The 20,769-nt window shown below is 42.2% G+C and overlaps 1 protein-coding gene across 1 annotated transcript in view; it reads right to left on the bottom strand.

Annotated features, from left to right (window-relative positions):
- The window catches only part of slc12a1 (solute carrier family 12 member 1), a 17,492-nt gene extending 1,303 nt beyond the window's left edge, over nucleotides 1–16,189 (bottom strand). The window contains exons 1-24 of the mRNA XM_037697083.1: nucleotides 15,767–16,189; nucleotides 15,095–15,229; nucleotides 14,583–14,658; nucleotides 14,084–14,179; nucleotides 13,341–13,480; nucleotides 13,148–13,258; nucleotides 12,967–13,076; nucleotides 12,735–12,867; nucleotides 12,555–12,639; nucleotides 10,165–10,322; nucleotides 9,967–10,074; nucleotides 9,762–9,885; nucleotides 9,409–9,510; nucleotides 8,097–8,252; nucleotides 7,919–8,018; nucleotides 7,648–7,759; nucleotides 7,341–7,481; nucleotides 6,088–6,194; nucleotides 5,915–5,997; nucleotides 4,713–4,838; nucleotides 4,301–4,429; nucleotides 2,212–2,323; nucleotides 1,984–2,070; nucleotides 1,752–1,887 (exon numbers count right to left, since the gene is read on the bottom strand). Of these exons, the coding sequence (XP_037553011.1) occupies nucleotides 1,752–1,887; nucleotides 1,984–2,070; nucleotides 2,212–2,323; nucleotides 4,301–4,429; nucleotides 4,713–4,838; nucleotides 5,915–5,997; nucleotides 6,088–6,194; nucleotides 7,341–7,481; nucleotides 7,648–7,759; nucleotides 7,919–8,018; nucleotides 8,097–8,252; nucleotides 9,409–9,510; nucleotides 9,762–9,885; nucleotides 9,967–10,074; nucleotides 10,165–10,322; nucleotides 12,555–12,639; nucleotides 12,735–12,867; nucleotides 12,967–13,076; nucleotides 13,148–13,258; nucleotides 13,341–13,480; nucleotides 14,084–14,179; nucleotides 14,583–14,658; nucleotides 15,095–15,229; nucleotides 15,767–16,024 (2,925 nt within the window). The 5' untranslated portion in view covers nucleotides 16,025–16,189. The remainder of the gene's footprint in view (nucleotides 1–1,751; nucleotides 1,888–1,983; nucleotides 2,071–2,211; nucleotides 2,324–4,300; nucleotides 4,430–4,712; nucleotides 4,839–5,914; nucleotides 5,998–6,087; nucleotides 6,195–7,340; nucleotides 7,482–7,647; nucleotides 7,760–7,918; nucleotides 8,019–8,096; nucleotides 8,253–9,408; nucleotides 9,511–9,761; nucleotides 9,886–9,966; nucleotides 10,075–10,164; nucleotides 10,323–12,554; nucleotides 12,640–12,734; nucleotides 12,868–12,966; nucleotides 13,077–13,147; nucleotides 13,259–13,340; nucleotides 13,481–14,083; nucleotides 14,180–14,582; nucleotides 14,659–15,094; nucleotides 15,230–15,766) is intronic.
- Nucleotides 16,190–20,769: the final 4,580 nt, after the last annotated feature.

The raw sequence follows: 20,769 nt of genomic DNA, 5'->3' as shown, positions 1-20,769 counted from the left end.
CAGCACACCTGTTCTCACTCAGTAATCAGCACACCTGTTCTCACTCAGTAATCAGTGCACCTGTTCTCACTCAGTAATCAGTGCACCTGTTCTCACTCAGTAATCAGCCTGCAAGCAGATTTAAGCTCCTTGTTATTTTTCAGCTGTTGTCAGTTCCTCATATGTAACTCACCTGTTCAGTTTTGGCTTTAATGCCCCTGTTTACCTGGTTTTCAGTTAATTATCTAAAACATTTTTGTTTAAAACCTGCCTGACTGTCACCTGCTGCTTGCACTCTTATGTCGGTCAGTCAGTCCATCCCTCTTGATCTGGAGTCAGGTCTCAGCGGCAGCAGTTTGAGCAGGGAGGTTGAGACACATCCTTCCTCTTCTATTTCTTCTAGAAGGACTCCAAGGGGCTACTAAACCAGCCGAGAGACATATGGCACTTTGCCACAGTCTCTACACTCATCGGTTCTGCTCCACATTGCACCAGTTAAGGACCTGTGCACTGCTGGTACCACCCTCACTCAGCCCAGTTTATAGATCATCTTTTTCGTGGTTGCTGGAAGCTCCAAAAATTGTGCCGTGGACCATTGATTGATGAGGTCCAGAACTTTGTGTCTTTATTGGCGGATCAGAGGATTCAGCACGAGCAGGACGACGCTACAAGAAACAAGCAAATTTACCAAGAGATATTGGAGATGATGGTATCATGACTATGCCTGGACCTTCAAGCAGTGCTGGGATAAGCTAAAAAAAATCAACGTTATATTACAGTTACGATGCCCGCCCACTTTGCAATGACGAGCCCCCAGAACCAATAAGACGAGAGCTGAGTGGAGCTGCACTTATAAATGGCAAAGTGACTCTAGTCTCTTCAGTGTGTCCGAGTACTTCCCCGGGGTCTCCTCCCAGTTTGACATGTCCAAAACACCTTCCTAGTAAGGCGTCCAGGATCCATCCTTACCAGGTGTCTGAAGCTTGCTCCTGCTCCTCCCCTGGATGTGGAGGAGCAGCAGTTGAGTCTCTCCTGGAGAACTGAACTTCTCACCCTGTCTCTAAGAAAGAGTCCAGCAACCCTGCAGAGTGAACTCTTTTTAGACCTCCTGGATCCAGGATCTGTTTCTTTTAGTTTCTACCCACATAGTTCATGACCATAGGTGAAGGTAGGAATGTAGACCGACTAGTAAACAGTGAGCTTCTCCTTGGAGCTCAGCTCCCTCTTCACCACAATGGACCACCAGAGATTAGCACAGCCTGAATTTGCTCTGCACTGTTTTTATTGATCTTAATGTTTTTAACAACTGTTTTATGTGTTTAAATGTTCTTGATTTTATATGTACAGCACTTTGTTGCAGCTGTGGTTGTTTTAAAGGGCTTTATAAATAAAGTATTAGTATTATTATAAAGTATTATTAAATGAAAATGCAGCCTTGATTTGAAGCTCGTCTGTGTCAGACATCCATCACTACTTAGGTCTTAAACCAACCACTTAATGTGAAACGTCATCCTAATTCAAGATGGCCACCACAACCTTCACAAAAAACAAAAAAGACTACAACTCAGTCCGTTTGATAGATCTTGAGCTAACATTCGGCATGGTAGTAGCTGAGAATCCTCCCCAACAGATACGTTAGGCTTTACCAGATTGTGGGACATCATGGTTTAAGACTTGTAAGGTTGCTGGTGACACACATTCCATTATTTAAACAATGACTTCAAACTGAATCACCAACAATAATATCAGCCTGTGTCTAAGGAGGGTTTCACCTTCTCCTCAAAGCTGCTCAGCTCCGTGTCGGTGATCTTCCAGGGGGTCTCCTTCTGCAAGGCCTCAGCCTGATAACTCTCCTCAGAGCTTTCATGGAGACGGAAAGGCTCGATCATGTCATCCAGCTTCTTCAAGCTGGAGGAAACACATCAGAAGATGAGCTGATTCATAAAAACAACATTTTTATTCAGCTGGTGAGATCTTTGAGTGGAAGTGGAGCATGATGGTTACCTTTCTGCTCGGGGCTTGATGTGAATGTCATCGATGACGTTAATGTCGCTGCACTTGATTCTGAACTTCTGCAATAAAGACTTCATCCTGCAAATCACATCACCACAGACTGATTCATTTTCACATCACATCAGCGTTTTTGGTGCCTGGTTTTATATTTTTGTAACTTTATGCAGTCAGACATTCTTCTTTTAACAAACCGTTGTGTGACTGAAACATTGGACTCACTCGTCTCTGTCCAGCTCGCTGCGTTCAGTCTGTCCTGCGATGAAGATCCTTAACTTACAGTCCTTCCACTTCTTCCTGGTGGTCAGGATGTAGGGCAGCAACAGGGTGAGACCTGAGACACGACAGACAGGTTCAGTTTAATCAGAAAAACTGTCCACTTTACAAAAAAATGCAACTATGATTCATTTTTTATGACAAGGCAAGTTCATCCATAATGCTTTTCTTTTGGATTCAATTCAATTCAATTCAATTCAAAAATACTTTATTAATCCCAGAGGTAAATGATTTGTTATTGTAACTCATTATCCTCATTTCATTAAGAGATGTTATAGATGCTGATGGCTGTAGACTGGAAGGATCTCTTGTAAAGGTCCATCCCACAGTGGCTCCTAAGAAACTGGCTGCAGATGCCGTCTGATCCGTCCACCCAGACCGGCTGGCCTCTCAGTTCCTGTAGGACCGTCCGAATGCCGGGCAGAACTCCTCCCAGAGCGATGGTCACTTCTCCCAGCAGTCTGCCGAGCTCCTCATTGCTGCGGATAGCCAACTGGTGCTGAGGGACGATCCTGTCCTTCTGCTGTCATGAGCCGTGTTTCCTGCTAGTTCCAGGATCTCAGTGGTCAGACACTCGAGCACAGCTGGCAGGTAGAGGAGAATGCATCCACAGAACATCCTTTTAAACTCATTTGGGATTTGAGGCTGTAGTTGAGATATTATTTGAGCTTTTTGAGATGTTAATCAGCTGCTGTTGTTTGTAGAAAACTGCCTTGTTGCCATGGTTACGCATCATAACAAATGTCCAAAACTAAAAAAGTTTCAGTAAAAATCCTTCCAGCTGCACAGCATCCGATACCAGAGGAAACAATCATCCAAAAAATGTGATTTACATCCAGAAAAAGAGGAATTAACGTTTCCAAAAGCAAAATCTCAGAATGAAAGTAACAGAGCTGCTCCAACATGCAGCCACCTTGAGCGGCGCAATTCTAGAACAATAAGGAAGAATCTAAGTTGGTACTTTTGTTGCAGGTTATTTATTTATTTATTTAATTCCTGAGGATTCTGCACCATTGAAACTGGCTTCGGTTTTATTTTGCTGAACTGATACCTCCTTGAAGCTTGCTTCCTGTTTTATTTTGTAGAACTGTTTTCTCCTTGAAGCCAGCTTCCTGTTTTATTTTGTAGAACTGTTTTCTCCTTGAAGCCAGCTTCCTGTTTTATTTTGTAGAACTGTTTTCTCCTTGAAGCTAGCGCTGGTGAAGATTCTCAGTCATCCAGGACATGGTGAATTCAAAAAAGTTCACGACAAAAACAACAGGACTTTATTTGTAACAGAAGACGTTTCGCTTCTCATCCAAGGAGCTTTCTCAATTCAAAGAGTAGAGTGTGTGGGGTTTAGGTTATAAAGCTGATATAAGATACACACATACATATGCAGATTGACATATTACACCTCACAGTAGGGGTTTGTTAAGGTTTTTGGTAATCTAATTCACAGATGTGGCCCCTCTGGTCATGTCTGTGTGAAAACTGACTCGGTGTCAGTCCTAAAGTTGCATTATAAGTTTTTGAAAGTTGAAACCTGATGCCTCCTCCTCTGTTTAGAGATGGTTTCTCTATATATAAACGGCTTCCTTCACTCCCCTCTCAAATCATCTGTCTTCTCCTTGAAGCTAGCTTCCTGTTTTATTAAGACTTTCAGACCTCTGAACACTGAACCAGCTGTCAGGCATGGTGGTGGGAGCATCATGATGTGGTACAAAGTGGATGAAACATTGAAGGACTACCTTCTTCAGCTTCACAACATATTTAGCAGCTGGACGGTTAAAACTGGGACACAGTTGAGTCCAACAGGACAATGATCCCAAACATCAAAACTGGTTTCTGATCGGATAGGTCAAACAAACATTAGGTTTAAGAAATGACCTTCTCAAAGCTTTGACCTCAACCTGTTAGAATGTTTGCAGACTTTGAATAAAGGTCAGGTCTGAAGCCAGGAAACCAACCAGTTTAACTGAACTTTACCAATTAAGAAGGGAGAAGAAGATGATGAGTAGATGTACGAGGCCACCTCAGACTAACAAACACATACCTCCGTCGTCGAACAGCCACCACACATCGATGGTGCCCTTCGGCTGTTTCTTCTTAAACTGCCCACTGGCCTCCATCAGCTTCTCATTCATCCTGGCAATCTGCGGGGGTGGGGGGCCGCACACGGACACTGGAACACATAGAGATATGGGGGGGGGGGGGGGGGGGGTTGTTAGAAGTGGGAGTTGGAACAGACCATCATTCCTCAGGTTTAGCCAAAGACAGAGACCCTTTTGCTGATGGGTAAAGGACTCCTCCACAGAGTGGAGCCAATAGAGCCGTATTATTGGATTGGTCACCCAGAAAGGTCTTTGGGGGACAGTCCAAGTCCATCTTTAAAGGCAGTTTTGCCCTCTGTGTGTGGACGAGTGCGTCTAAACATTATCAGCTGACTGAATGTCTTAGTTGTGTACCTCTGGTTGTGAGCACTTGCTGAGAAGGATTCCTGGACTTCCTGAAGAGTCCTTTGGCCTTCCCTCCATTTGGAATCAGCTCATTATCCAGAGCCTGCTGCTCCTGCGCCGCCTTCAGCATTTCCTCTGAAACACACAAGCAGCTGTCCAATCAGAGGCTGCGGATAATTCATAGTCAAAATTATCCAGTGGTCAAATCAAACTGCATTTACGTCAGAACTGCTGTAAGAACTACTCTATAACCAAAAGAACTCTTCTCATGGTTCACCCACTGTTCTTCAGTTTAATCGCATTAACTTCACATCTCATCCAAAAATCCAAACAAAAACATTCATTAAGCCGTGCATCACTATCAAGAAGCTCTGACCTTTGGTAGCCAAACAAATGACAGAGATGAAACTCACTAAAAACAGTAAAAATGTTGCCTTCAGTGTCTCTGAAAGCTTTGAGAATTCCTGACTCTGAGTGAGGATGTCCCACAGACCATAACTCTGGAGCAAACCCACCTTACTTCCATAAACCTTCTACACCTTCTCCATCTTCTGCCTCTTTATCAGAGGATCTACAGTATAATCCCTTCAGAGTTCTGGGTCTTCCTCGAGGTCTCCTCTCTGTGGGATAAGCCTGGAAATCCTCCGAAGGGAGACGTCCAGGAGGCATCCTAAACCTGAACCACCTCAGTAGACTCCCTTCGATGAGGAGGAGCGGCGGCTCTACTCTGAGCTCCCTCTGGGTGGTGGAGCGTCTCTCTTGGTCTCTAACTGATCTTCTACAGTTTCTCCATCAAACATCGTCACTTTGTCAGCTTAGACGATCACAACAGAAAGTCCTGATGGACTTTATAGAAGAAAGTTTATGGATGTTGGACTTTCAGAACTTTTCCAGTTTATCGTTTATAGTTTTATTTATTATACTTATCATCCCTACACGGTTCTGTGCTTCCGTTTAGTTTCTGAGTCACGTCTTTAGTTATCAGTTCCTTCTAACACTTGCAGTTTACATATTAATAATTTATGGTATAATAAAAAAAAAATCTTCTAACAGTTCAAAAAATTTGTGATTTTCCTTAAAAACAAAAGCTCACTGTTCTTTTTCATTTGCTGCCCATTCTGCTTTAACCCTTTGAGTGCATCTTTGTTGTTTTCCTTCCTAAAGATGTGTTGCAGTTGTGATTCTGATAGAGAAGGGAACTTGATACGGACCTTCAGCCTGGACGAGATGGGACACGTCCAGCCCCTGGTTCATCCTCAGCATCACCATCCCAAACTCAAAGTCAAAAGCATCGCTGTCACAGAGAGAAGCAGGACTTCAGCACCCTGAGTAACGTTCAGAACAGGTTCGGTACTCAGCTCTGACGTGTTGCTTTGAGACTTACTGCAGAACTCCCACGTAACTCTGGACCTCATCTGCTCCGGCCGTCCTCCAGTTCCTCTTGAAGCCGATCATCAATGTGTTCGGCTTCATGCGGCCCAGACCTGAAGCCTGAGAACATCAGAAGAACCCAGAATAATCTGGACTGAAAACTTTCTCCAGAAACTGTCAGAGTGTGCTGAGCAGGAAGTCTGGGACAGAACAGTCCAACCAGCAGCTCAGATCAGGTCCCTGGACTGGTCCCTATCTCTTAATTAGTTCTAGCTTTAATTTGAAGGAAGCAGTTCTGACACTGAGCAACATTTTTATCTCAGAGTGACTGAGTCTTAACGAGGTTCTCTTCCTTGTTAACTTCAACCTGCTGCTACAAAGTTGCACTGAGGTCCTCCTGACGAGTCAAGGCCAGAGTCCTAACGGGACCTGATCCAGTCCTGTAGCTTCAACTTTGACCAAGACGACATTTTGTCTCTGACAGAAGACGGTTGTAAACTAGAGAAACGCTGGTGAAGAAGTTAAAACTAAGTCAAAACAGTAGCTAAAACTGACAAAATAGTAACCAACAGCTAATAGCAGCAGAACAACGGTTAAAAGCTAAATGGAGTAAAATTAAAACTAAAAATTAAAAGCAGAACATTAACTAGAAGCTAAAAGCAACAAAATGGTAACTAAACGCTTAAGCAGAAGAAAAGTAGCTAATGGCTAAAAGCAAAATATTTGCTAAAATTAATAAACTGTAGCTAAAATCAGCTAAATATGCTTAAACTAAAATCAGCAAAACAGTAGCTAAAAGCTAAAAGTAGCCTTTTTTTTAGCTAAAAGCAGCTGAAATATTGCTAAAAGTAGCAGCAAAATAGACAAAGGCTAAATATCAGTGTCCTAAGAAGACAGAAACTGAAAAAAACATTTGATGGCATTTTATTTTTAGGGGGAAATAAATAAGTTATATGTGAGTAAATATTTAGAATAGTAAAAAAAATGTACAAAACAACGAAACAAAAAGAGAGCACCTATCTGCTGAACAAGCTGAACGTTCTGATGTAAGAAGAGCTAAAACAGCGCAAAGCCTGCAGAAGTGTGTGGACTCTAAAATGTATTCAGAAAGAGCAGTAGAAGGACCCCGACTCCGCCTACTAACCCTGACTCCGCCTCCAGACCCTGACTCAGCCCAAATAGGTATCTGACTCCGCCTCCAGACCTTGACTCAGCTTCCAGACCCTGACTGGCCTCCATATCCGGACTCGGTGTTCAGACGCTCACCTGCAGCATATTCTCGGCTCCTTCCCTGAACTCATCGCAGGCCACGGCAGTGTAAAACACTTTCCGTTTGGTTTTGTTCAGCCACATCTGGTTCTTCTCCATCCCAGCGTTCATCTCCTGGAGTGTCTCTGATCTCTGGCCCTGAGAGGCTCACAAAAAGACACTTTTTAAATCTTCCATACACATTTCGTTCACTTTTAGAAACCCGAGCCTGATTTTTGACCTCTGTTGTCCAAACAAGACGTTAGCGTTCAGTAAGATTTGCTTCATGTGAAACTGTGAATAAACTGATTACAATAGAACCTACAACAAAGACTTCACAGGTGAGACAGAGTCCGTAGTTCTTGGTAATGGAGTGAGCCAGGTCCAGGAGAGCCGGTCTGGTCCGTGCCGACCCTGTTAGAGCCAAGATCTGTGGCCTGACAACGAAACAGGACAAAATAATTTTTACTTTTATGAATTTTTTTCGATAAATCTACAGGTTAAGTAAATGTAAAAAAAGAAACTCGTTCTTTCAGTTCTTGGGTTTCTTTGTAAAACTGGTTTGGTTCTAAACTACAGTGACCTGCAGTCTTTACCTGAAGTTCTTGACGTGATCTTCTACACCGGACAGGGACAAAGCGTTGCTGACGGCACTCACAAAGGTCACGGCCTGCGTGGACGAACCCCAGTTCACGTCTGCAGATAAACTAAAAGGTCAGCACCTTGGACTCACAGGGAGCCCTTCAGGACCTTGGTGCACATGAACAAGCTCACCTGGCTTCTTCACCGTGACGTAGATATACAGCAGAATCTCAATCCCATATGTGAGCAGAGCGGCCCACCAGTTAATGACGAACATGACGACGCAGCAGAGCAGAGCCCCCATCAGAGACAGCCACATGTTGTAGTATTTATAAGCTGGTCTCCAACCTGGGGACAGAGTCAACAAACAGGACTGAGGAGGACAGAACCTACTCCACCAAGAGTCCAAATTGTACGAGTTCTAGAGTATTCTCCCTACAGCTTCCCTGTGTTCCATTGATGCCCTGGACCTCCTAGTGTTCTCTATGAATCTCCTGGTGATCTCCTTAGCTGCTCCTTGCCATCCCCACTTGCCCATCATATCTGCAATCTCTCTGGGACCTCTCTGGACTGCCTTTGGAACCTTTGGACTCTCATGCCGAGGAGTTTACATCTCCTACAGTAAGCTTCCTGCTTATTATCAGAACCGCATGCAGACCTACTTGTCCTCCTAACTGTCCTCCTTGCTCTTCAGGGTTCCAGTCCCTCCCACCAGGGGTTGCAGTACTGTATGTACCTTTATTCATTCACTATTGTAAATACACACTGTGTGTCTTAGAGTTGCTGTTTCGGTCACAACTATTCTGGGTATAGTAAAAACTTCACACAAATGAATTCTGAAGACTGCATCAAGCTCAAAGACAGTCACCAAAGTCCTTGCTTAATAATCCAGGTATAAAATCCAACAATTTTCAGTCAGGTCATCTGGACAGTTTCTTTTTTTTGTGCTGAGACGTTTCGCCTTCCATCCAGAAGGCTTCATCAGTCTGTGGAAACACCAAACAAAACTGCTTCTCCCCCAACAGCTTACTATCTGACTGATGAAGCCTTCTGGATGGAAGGTGAAACATTGCAACACAAAAAAAATAAACCGTCCAGATGACCTGACTGAAAATTGTTGGATTGTATACCTGGATTATTGAGCATGGACTTTGGTGTTTTGAACCAGTTTGACATGACTGTCAACAAGGGAGAGGGCGGGCACCAGAGGAGAGGGTGTGCCCCAGAGACCATCTTAGCACCAACAAACATTTTTTCCACTTTGGAGTAAGCTGTTGGGGGAGAATCAGTTTTGTTTGGTGTTTCCTCAGACTGGTGAAGCCTTCTGGATGGAAGGCGAAACGTCTCAGCACAAAAAAAAAAAGAAACTGTCCAGATGACCTGACTGAAAAATGTTGGATCAAAGACAGTCATTTATATGAAACAGTTTACCCTGGACCACTGGATAATAATCCCAGAGTGTGGTGTTACTGGATTCAAAGTAGGAACATTTCTTCAGACTGACCTGGAGACTTGGCGTAGGATGCATGGAAACAGGAGAAATTGATGAGAGCATAAGAGGCCAGGAAGAAGTTGGAGATGATTGGAGCTATGGTGTTCAGATTACCTACAAAAAACAAACGAACACCTTTGAACTTGTTTCCGGGAACCTGTGAACATAAATGAGTCTTTGCAGTTTTTATCAGACAGTCTGGGTGAGTTTTATGATGTAGATGGAACTAGATAAATGTTGTTTGTTATGATGTCAAAATAAGTTTGTTTGGTTTAAAAAAAACCTCCAATGTCTCTTAATCTGAGGTATGAGTACAGTATGTACAGAAACGTTAAATCTGAGCCGCCGTACACCACTGAACCCACCGATGAGGATGAAGGCCACAGAAATGATGAAGGTCAGGACATAACCACGAATCGGCTCGTTGTTCTTGCCATGTCCTTTGGCAAAGAAGTGCAGAGCTTTGTAAATGTTGTCTTTGCACAGGGCCTGAGGAGCGGACACCGTTCAAATCAGATGAGCAACACATTTTACATTCTTACCGAACCGCATCAAAATAAAGTTACTCGCCTGGAAGACTTTGGGAGCACTAACAAGGGAGGCTAGAGCTGAGGAGAGAGTGGCTGAGAAGGTTCCTGCAATGATGAGAGGTCCAAACCCGGACGCCATAGTCATCACCTGGACCACAAGGATCAGATCCGTTCAGAGCGTTAATCTTTAAAAACAGGACAATCTTCTACGCAGGGACGTTCCAAATGGCTGTTATACCTGGAAGTTGTTCATCAAGCCAAATTTACAGGCTTGTGTTTCACAGGAAGAAAAGTTATAACCGAGTTCACAGGCGGACACAGCCGAACCGTTACAGGGAACGCCGGGAACAATGAGGTCCGAGGAGTTTCCTGTGGCGTCTCGGACAACAGTAGCAGCTGAACGATTCAAGAAAGAAAAGATGGATTGTTTTCAAGTTTTCTGTTACTGAACAACAACAAGACAAAGTGTATGGAAAACAATTATTGGAGTCAAAAAGTGAAGAAAAACACTTTGATTCCTTTGACTTGACTGAACATTGTTCGATTTCTGCCTGGATCATTGAGCAACTTTGGTGTTTGATTCCTTTGGTTTTGTGTTTGAAAGATGTTTGCTGAAGGAATATGGTTTTAATTTCATGATGCATTAGACATCATCTGGGGCTTGACTTTACATTTTTAATGAAAATTTCACTTTAGTCACCAAAATAACTTATGAAAAACTATAGTTTTGAAAGTATTTTTTTGCATGTTGTTGTCAGCTGATCCTGAGAACAACCAGGTTGGACTCACGGTTCTGTCCTTCAGTGCTTCACTTCATTTTTTATTTTTTATTTTACAGATTAAAAAACAAGGAAAATTCTTCTTCTTCTACAGCTCCTGTCAGTTGTGGAGTTCCTTATGGATCCAATATTGGGTCAGTCTTATTTACACAGTAGATGCTTTGGGTGGGGTCTTCCCTAATTCCATGATTCACTTCGCTGTTATGCAGACGACGCACTGGTTTATATTCCTCTGAGTCCTGACATCCCAGTCTTTGTTAGACCCTTCTGAGTTGTATTAAGGAGGTGAAATGCTTCAGTTAACAAGCTGTGTCTGATTCTTCTAATGCTTCTGTAAAATGAGCATCTCATCATATTTTAGAGCTGTTAATATTTAATTTTCATGACTCTGGGTATTGTTTTGGAATGTCAATTACAATTTGAAAAACTGAATAATTCTGTGGTAAAAATATGTTGTTTTCTTACATTTCCAAGCTCTAGTCTGTCTAATAGACTGGTATCAAATTCATCCATCCATCCATCCATTTTCTTTACCCGTTTGTTCCATTTTGGGTCACGGGGGTCGCTGGTGCCCATGTCCAGCAATCACTGTGCGAGGGGCGGGGTACACCCTGGACAGGTCGCAAGTCCATCACAGGGCCACATAGAGACAAACGAGACAAACAACCATTCACTCTCTCACTCACACCTAGGGACAATTTAGAGTTACCAATCAGCCTAACATGCATGTTTTTGGTCTGTGGGAGGAAACCGGAGTACCCGGAGAAAACCCACGCATGCACAGAGAGAACATGCAAACTCCACCCAGAAAGGCCCCCGGACCGGGATTTGAACCAGGGACCTGCTCGCTGAGAGGCAGCAGCTCTACCAGTTGCGCCACCGTGCTGCCTGGTATCAAATTCATTCAACCTTTATTTAAACAGATAAGTCACATTGAGCCTCGAAGACTCATTTACCTGTTAAATCACAAAAATAAAGCTCATTCCTCTCTGCATACTTATAATCCATGTTCTTTAGTCCGCCATAATGTTCTCCTGGTTCTGGTTTTGTTCCTGATTTGCTGCCTCATCAGCTTTTAGTTTCTTTTCTTAAAGTTTGATTTACTTTAATTTAAGTCTTTCGTAGTTTGAGTCAGTCTGGACACATGAAGTCTTTTATCACCTCCTTGTTGTTGGGTTTTTTTTGTCTCTTTATTTTGTCTTCAGACAGTCTCTGTGTTCTGCAGCTCCAAACTCATACCAAGAACAAAACTAGTATCTCTCCCGTGTTTGAATCTACTGACTTCCTGTTAAATTTAGGATTGATTTAATGTAAAGTTGTTTTTTTTAAACCTTTGCACGGCCTCAAACCCAAATCTTTATCTGAACTTACCCTCACCACGGAAACTTTAAAAATCACGTTCAATCACATTTATTTAGTCTTTTATTTTCAAAGATTTATACATGATTTCATTTTGAAGCTTCTACTTTTTCTGTTTTTTTTTTAATGATTTTAATTGTTTTATGGATTTATTGCTGAACACACTGGTCAGCTGTGGTTGTTTTAAATATTTGTTCAACCTTTATTTATACAGGTTAATCCCATTGAGCCTCGGGGAACATGTACAAGAGAGACCTGATTTCTTTAACAAAAAATGATGACAACAGTGGATAACAACAACAACAACAATATATAAATATATTTTTAAATAAATATAAATATATATTTTAATAAATATATTTTATTAATAAATTTAATTTGATTTTTGAAACAAATCTGGACACTGAAGTGTGGTCCTTTAATTGATGAAGGACCAGTCGACATGATAAACATGAAAGGATTCAGAAGGATGTTACTGCCCTGTACTTACAAACACATAGAGCCACTCCGAGGTAGGTGACCCCAGTGATGAGGATGGCCAGTAAAGTACCTTTAGGTATGGCACCCTGGGGGTCCTGTAACAAAAACCCATCTGTGTCAGAAAACCCCAAAACAGTCTACAAAGAACTTCCAGGAGCTGGTGACACCTCTACATGTTCCTAGACTTTACCCGTAAGTCTCCGGAGATGTTGGCTCCAGCCAGGATTCCTGTTGCCGCGGGGAAAAAGATGGCAAACACTGAAAAAAATGTTTCACCGTCTCTAAAAACTGGGGAGAAATTTTCCCTGAAGATGTTGGCTGTGGTAGAAAGAAGAAGAAAAAAGCAACTAAATATTTAGAAAGTCAGAGGAAATGTATTTTTTACCCATTCAATTTGTACGAGGTTAAAAAGCGTCTTACATTGATAACTAAAAAAGCCTTTAGATCTCTTATCTTCGGTCGCAGGAATGGCTGTTCCTACGAACACGTTGACTATGGCCACCAGCAGGATGACGAGCAGCACAACCTGGGCCTGTTGGAACAAAAGAAGATTAAAGTTCACTTCACACAGAATCAACAACCAGCAGAACGATTGTTTCTCACCTTTGCCTCCCATTCCATTCCAGCAACTGAAATCCCCAAAAGCAACACGACGGTGATGCAGCCGATGATTCTGATGTCATTTATTTCATCCACCATCAGAGTGGCGTACTCCTGAGGGCAACAGCAAGGCGATGCATGAAGACACACTCCAACACACACTTCTTCAAGAACTCGTCCAAACAACACCACGCACCTTCAGTAAATCCACCACGGTCTCGGCAAACCCCACGACGTACATAGCTACAGCCACAGCGTTGGCGAAGGCAAAAATGAGCCCAATGGACCCCCCAAACTCTGGTCCCAAACTGCGGGAGATCAGATAGTAAGCTCCCCCTGAACAGACATCAGACAGACGGGTCTCATTATCAAAGCCACCACCCCCATCAGGGTTTAATCAAACTGTTGCGTTAGAAGATCAAAATCTGAATCAAAGCGGAGATTTTCTGTGGATCTGGTGTCACCGCAGAAAGTTAACAGAGATGTGACCTTTTATGGCTGCTTCGGTTGATCTTCTGCTACATTTTAAACGTGGAGAAAAAAGCTGCTTTGAGTTTGTTGTTTAAAGTACGTTGAGTAATCTGCAGCAGAATCCGGTTTTATCAGAAGCTGTCGTCAGAGTTCATCTGAACGATATCTGTAGTGGATGATTAATCTGCACATCACTGATTGATTGATTTTATGTCGGGCCGAGCTGTAAAAGGAGGAATCAAGTGTCCAGAGATGCAGCTTTCAAGGGTTAGAGACTTTATCTCCAGCCTTTATCCTTCTGCTCATTCAGCCCTTGAACCATTCTGTGTCACAGTGAATGTGTTATCCAAGATGATATTTTCATTTCTGATGTTTCAGCTGCAGAAGCTGTAGAAGTTATAAACGGAATGCTGCGATGATGTCTGAGTCATGTGGAGCTGCGACCCGCGGGGGGAAGTTCTGACCTACCTCCTCGGACCACACCGTTGGTGCAGATGGCTGACATGGAAAGGCCCGTGATGGTGGTGACCACACAGCTCAGACAGATCACCACAATCCCCAGACCTGAAGAACCAGGATTTACAGATCTGATCAGGTTTTCATCATGCAGAAATAAGAAAAATCTGCTTCAGAATACTGTTTCTGTCATCTTACACTATAGCTTTTAGCTACTGTTCTGCTACTTTTAGCAACCATTCTGTTGAGTTTATCCTACTTTAAGCTACTGTTCTACTTATTTTATATTTTAGTTAATGTTTGGCTAATTTTAACTTTTAGCTACTGTAATAATAATTTTATCTTTAACTACAATTATAACTCTTTTACCTTTCAGCAACAGTTTCGATCATTTTAGCTTTTAGCCACAGTTTTGTTGGTTTTAGCTACAGTTGTGCTACTTTTAGCCTTTTAGAATATGCTGCAGTCTGTAAAAGATGAAGTCTGGGACGTGTCTCGTTGTCTGGCTCACCCCAGCCTGCCTGACCGAAGACCCAGGACAGACGGATGAACAACATGACGCCCCAGATGTTCAGCATGCATCTCACCTGTGGAGAAAGAAGGGGTCAAAGGTCAAACGGTCGAGATTGATCACAGTCAAATGAGACTCTATGAGACTGTTTCCACGGCAACGTATTCAGTCTATATCAGTATCAATAATTAAAAGCAGGTCCAGATTATGGTCTCAAGTAGTTCTCCGTTGTTCCAACACAAAGCTGGGTTCATGTTAGCTGCAGGAGTGGTTCCTAAAGTTAGGGTCCAGACCCCACTGTGGGTCATGGAAAAGCAAGTGAGGACCCTCATATAATCGTAAAACTAAATCTTTGCTTTTTGTTATAATTGCGACAAAAAAAAAAAAAATCCTTGTATAACTGTTAAAATTTAACCTTTGTTTGATACGAGTTTGAGGTTAACAGTTGACTTGAATCAGCTTAAAGCTTCTGCAGAGTCCTGCTCAGAGACTTCACGAGGAGCCAAACTCACCAGAACTCCTCTGATCCAACCAAACTTTATCGCTCCGTTGTCGGGGAGAACGGCCGACTCCAGGTCGTCAGAGGGGGTCCCATCGCTCCCCTCACCATCGTCCTCCACCGTCTCGGGCACATCGATCGCTCCATTCTTTGGACACAACAGAACCAAAGCAAAGGAGGAGAAATTAGGATGAGTATGGAACAAAATTTTTCACTTTGGTTTTGATTTTAGGCTGAACATTAGGACGAGCAGATAAAACTGTTTGTGTTGCTCCGAGCTTAGATTGTTCACGTCTTCTGTGTGACATCGAGCTGAATTATTCTTAAAGGTTCCTTCTTCTCCTACGCTGCCATACATACTCCTAACGTTTGATCTGTTGTAAAAATGAAGATTGCTTCCTGCAGCTCTTGTTGGAACAAACACTCAAAGATCTCCGTTTCATTTTATGATACATTCAGAAGCTATACTTTAATCCAAGCTATAAACCTGCCTGACCTCTGACCTCATGTCTTTGGTAATAAACCTTAAACAGCAGTAAAGAGCTCTGAGATGTTCTCAAAATAACTCTGTATCTGTGTTCTTCTCTAGTTTTTACAAGCCCTTAGATAAAGAGATCAAATGTGCGCGCTGTCAGGAGGTTTTTAATAATTAAACAACTGGTAAAACGTTGTTTACTCGACTCACCTTCTGGAAGACATCATGGAGCTCCTGCAGGGACGGTCTCACAGCTCGCTGGCCGCTCACGCTGCCGGCGTTACGGTAAAAGTCAATGTTGGGCACTCGGTCTAAGGTGTTGTGACCAAACGCGCTGATTACCGAGGGCCGGATGGCCCTGTGCCCATCGTTGGAGAAGTTAGTCTCCTCATAGACCGGAGGTTCGTCCAGAGCGGGATCGTAAGAGGAGTTAACGTGTCCCTTTCCATTAGATTTGATCCTCTCCATCAGGGATGCTGGAGATGGTTCTCAGGCCCAACAAAGTAAAAGATCAAACACCTGAGCAGGTTTGAAACCTCCTGACATCCAGGAGTTTTAGAACAGAGCAGGACAAAGTCGTCTCGTTTTGTGGATTTATGGATCTGTTTCTGCTGAGCTCAGATTCTTGTGCTAGAACCTGGTTCTGTCCCATCAGCCCCAGCTTTTATACTCGGGGTCATCCGCCGACTGACTGCCAGCTATTGGTCAGCTCTTTGGATCAACCCTCAGAAAACTTAAGGAAGGGGGTCAGATTTGCCCTCCATCCCAGGGGACACAAAGGCGTTGCTTAACCATTAACCGGGTCGTAAACGGCAGAAGTGAGATAAAGGTGCTCATTGCTTGAGTTCTGGAAAATTGATCACTAATATTTTATTCTGAAATGCACATGTTGTTCTGTGGCTGCGGTATATGAGGAATATTTCCTCAGATCTGCAGGTTCTTCAGATTATTCCCCAGGAAACAAGACGGAGGAGGTTTCCATTAGAAGACAGCTCAAATAAGAAAGTAGGAAAAGTTTCAAAGTTTTACGGCTGTATGGACGCAAATGACCTGACGAGAGAGGAATATTTACAAAAGCATTAATAAAAATAGAACGACAGGCTGGAAAAAAAGAGAGAAAAATACTGCACTTATAAAGGTTTTATAAATGGTGAATTTTTTTGATGGATCTGTTTGTGAGAGGAGAAAGTTAGCTTACACAAGACAAATGAGCACATTTATGAGGAGAATTGGAGTTAATGTAGGACCAGAAATTACAGGAACAAGCCCGAGGCAGTCCACATGACTTCTAAAGTGCCGCTAAAGGAGCTCTTAACGAGTAAACTTCCTTATTACTGAAACACCTCGGTGATTTATGTGTGCAGTGAACGGCTGGCTAATGACTTCAGCTCTGACCTTGGCTGCGCTGCTCACTGACAAAAGACATGTTTTTATTTCTCAATCAAAAAGAGTCCTGCAGCAGCGCGAAGCCCATCAGAGCCCAAACAAAGCTGCTCGTTCTGTGCAGATGTGGCAGATTCTGCATTGCATCTGCAGAAAGAGGAAAAACCATTCATGTGGGACAAACCACCAGCTGAAGTCCTCAGTAACCTTCAGCTTCTCCATAAGATCTCAGCAGGTGTTTTTACAGCTAATGAAGACGTTAATCCTCTGCTCAGCGGCTCGAGATCACTGTCACATTTAGAGCTTCTTTTCTTATTAAACAGAGAGGACATGTCTCACACCACAGAAGACATGTCTGAAATCACTTAAGCTGTCCTAAAACACTGAAACTCTGGACTTGTCCTGAAACTTTGAACCTGTCCTGAAACTTTGAACCTGTCCTGAAATTCTGGATCTGTCTTGAAACTCTGGATCTGTCCTTAAACCTTGGACTTGTCCTGAAACTCTGGGCATGTCATGAAACTCTGGACTTGTCCTGAAACTCTGGGCATGTCATGAAACTCTGGACCTGTCCTGAAACTCTGTATCTGTCCTGAAACTCTGGATATGTCCTGAAACTCTGGATCTGTCCTGAAACTCTGGGCATGTCATGAAACTCTGGACCTGTCCTGAAACTCTGGATATGTCCTGAAACTCTGAATTTGTCCTGAAACTCTGAATCTGTCCTGAAACTCTGGATATGTCCTGAAATTCTTCATTTGTCCTGAAACTCTGGACCTGTCCTAATATCCTGGACCTGAACTGAAACTCTGGACCTATCCTGAAACACTTCCAGTCAAATTAAACTTTATTTTTAAAGTGTAAACTTTCTAATAGTAACTGAGGTATTGTCTAAACAGCTCTAAACAACAATTAATTTTTTTCTTCAAATTTAAACATTTTATTAAATAAATTCTGAGGATCTTTGGCCTTAAACAAACAGAAAAGTATATCCAAGAATTAGATGAATAAACTCAGAAAATGCCAATTTGAATCGTTTCAAGGTCAATAATTAAACTGAACAGCTCTCTAATCATTAATGGCTGTTATGAAACATTAGGACGTGTCACGGTCAGTGGCCATGTCTTTGTCCAAACAGTAGCTGAGATGGTGGTCGGAGGCCCTGTTGTCCACATCTTCCATCGAGAGCAGCTGAAAATCCAAAAGACAGACTAAAACTCATCTTGACTCATTTTCATTCAGAAACAGCAAGAAGACGACAGAACGTCTGATGCTAAAATGAATGACAAATGAATGACAGCCGAAAAAGCTGAAACTGAGTTGTTCAAGTTTAAACAAGCAGGGTAAAGTTTCCAATTAGTCAAACATAAGCTAAAAGCAGCAGAACAATAGCTCAAAGCTGTGAGCAAAAGGACAGAAGCTAAAAATTAAAAGCAGTAAAAATAACCATAAGATGCTGAAAGCTACAAAACAGTAGCTAAAAGTCACAACCAACAAAGCAACAGCAAAAATTAAAGCAATAACTTGAAGTGAAGAGCAGGAGAACAATTGCTTAAAAAATAAAAGCAGTAAAAAAACAGCCAATAGATGCTAAAAGATAAACAAACATTAGCTAAAAGCTAAACACAGCAGAACAATTGCCAATACCTAAAAGCTAAAAGCAGAACATTTGCTAAAATTAGTGAAACAATAGCTTCAAGTTAAGAGCAGAAAAACAATTTCTTAAAACCATAAAGCAGTAAAAAAAAAAATGCCATTAGATGCTAAAAGCAAAAGCTATTTAAAATCAATGTTTGATAATCGTCAAAGTTCAGCTCCAGTACTGCGCTTCTTAACAACGAGCAGTCAGGACGTTAGCTCTCACAATCTGTAATAAATATATAAATAACAACAAGAATCAAATTCTACAGAGCGTGACGTGAACACTCAGACCGCCCGTCAGACTTTTAAACTGAACCCGGATCAGTTTGTGCTGAGACATGAAGGACTTGTTTGGTCAAATCTTGAAAATAACCTGACTTGTGACCTGTAGGCTCTCAGAGTGGGTTGGGGACTCTCAGCCATTAAACTTTAGCTCATTATCTGAGAAACGGTCTGAACGCTCGGGATGGGAGATAGTGAGGAAGTGAAGATTCACAATCTGCTGCCTTCATGAGGTAAATACATTTCACTGTTGTTGACCCTCCTGCTGCCTTTGGGTCAAAATGATTCATGAGGCCTCAGTGAGCTGAATGTTGGTCCTTTAGCTGTGACTCTAGCTCACGATCAACAACATTGTTGTTCTGTTACATTGTACGACAAATATATTATCAAAGAACTGTAAACAATCCTCCCATAGATGCCCACCGAGTGCTAAAGCAGTTCTGTTTGGATCTGCAGCTCTGACATCACAGCAGAACCATCATCCTGGGTTTAAACCGGTCACAGGAAGTTAGACTTTCCCCGACTGAACTGCAGTTTTCAGAACTTTATCTCTCTCTTTTTTTTTTTTTTAAACAAACACAGCTCAATAACTAGATTTTACAGATTTTAACTAAACTTTTTCAGCTGTTTGAACTGTTTAAATTTGAGAAAACAATTATTATTTTCAAAAATCTTTCCTCTTTTTTTCCCCATTTGTCCTCCAAGCTTCAGTCTTTCTGTTTCCATCCACCCAGTGTGTCAGAGGTCAGAGGTCAGAGGTCACATACCCAAACCCTCACTGACTTTCACTGTTTCTGAACTCTGTTTCTTTTCCAAACTGGAAGTGAAGACTATTTTTTATTTTGTTTCATCTCCTCCATAAAACCCTGTAAAACCATTTAACAGAACCTGTGGTTCCATCAAACCTTCTGCTAATGAGTTTTAATTTAATTTTTTTTTTTGCTTGGTTCTTCCTCGGTTTATCCATCAGAACATCATCGTTTTGCGTATATATTGTTAGAAAAAGAAGTTCTGGATTCCCACTGAAGACGTTGGAGCTTCATCCATCAAAGTTTCTCCAGTGTCATGTGAACAGTTGGTGGAGGGGTTATCTCAGAGATCCAAACGTGTTCCTCTGCTGGAAAACGACCGGGTTACTCTTTAACTCTGGACTCGTCAAAGCTTGTGAAACTTTTATCTCAAATGTAATTAAAATCACTTCTACATGACTATATTTGTGTTTTGTGTTTTTGACACTGAGTCAGCAAATTTTTAGTCTGCTCTGAGTTTCAGTCAGCTTTAGAGAAGATTCAGCCAAGGTTCATTAAAATAATAAATAAAGTTAAAGTAACCATGCACGTCAGAAGAAGACAAACTTTTTTTTTTTCCTCTCTACAAACAGTTACAGATAAGGACTCCAGAGATAATGGTGCAATAATAACTGCATTCCTCACAGGATGTATGTCAGGGTGGGCATGCAGAGTTGGCGTGCACGAGCGTGAACCGGAGGCTGTCCTGTCACCACAAAGACAAACATTGTGTTGACCTCATTGACCCCTCGCTTCTTTGTTCTTGAGTGAAGTTCAACATTAATGAATCTCTCCTTCCTCCTCAGTTTGTTTTATAATAACTGGAGCACTGAAACACCCACACAGCAAATTTATCACGATCCGTGCAGTTTTCAGTTTTTGTCTCCCGTCACAGAGCTAAGAGTGGGAATTGGACACCCTCCATCTGTCCGTCCGTCCATCTGTCCATCTGTCCATCTGTCCATGTGTCCATCTGTCCATCTGTTGGTGTTGTGAGCGTAATAATTTGAGAAGTAAGTGAGCTACTGACTTCCATTTTGGTCTGTGGCTGCATCTAGGAGTAAGAAAAGTCCCTTTTAAAAATGTGCTTGTTACATCAAAACACAAGATGCCTGCCAT

The sequence above is a fragment of the Nematolebias whitei genome, chromosome 2 (genome assembly GCF_014905685.2).
Source record: "Nematolebias whitei isolate Nwh7 chromosome 2, NemWhi1, whole genome shotgun sequence".
In the NCBI taxonomy this organism is placed as follows: Eukaryota; Metazoa; Chordata; class Actinopteri; order Cyprinodontiformes; family Rivulidae; genus Nematolebias; species Nematolebias whitei.
Note: the sequence above shows the minus strand (reverse complement) of the source record. Positions and strands in the feature narration are given on the sequence as shown.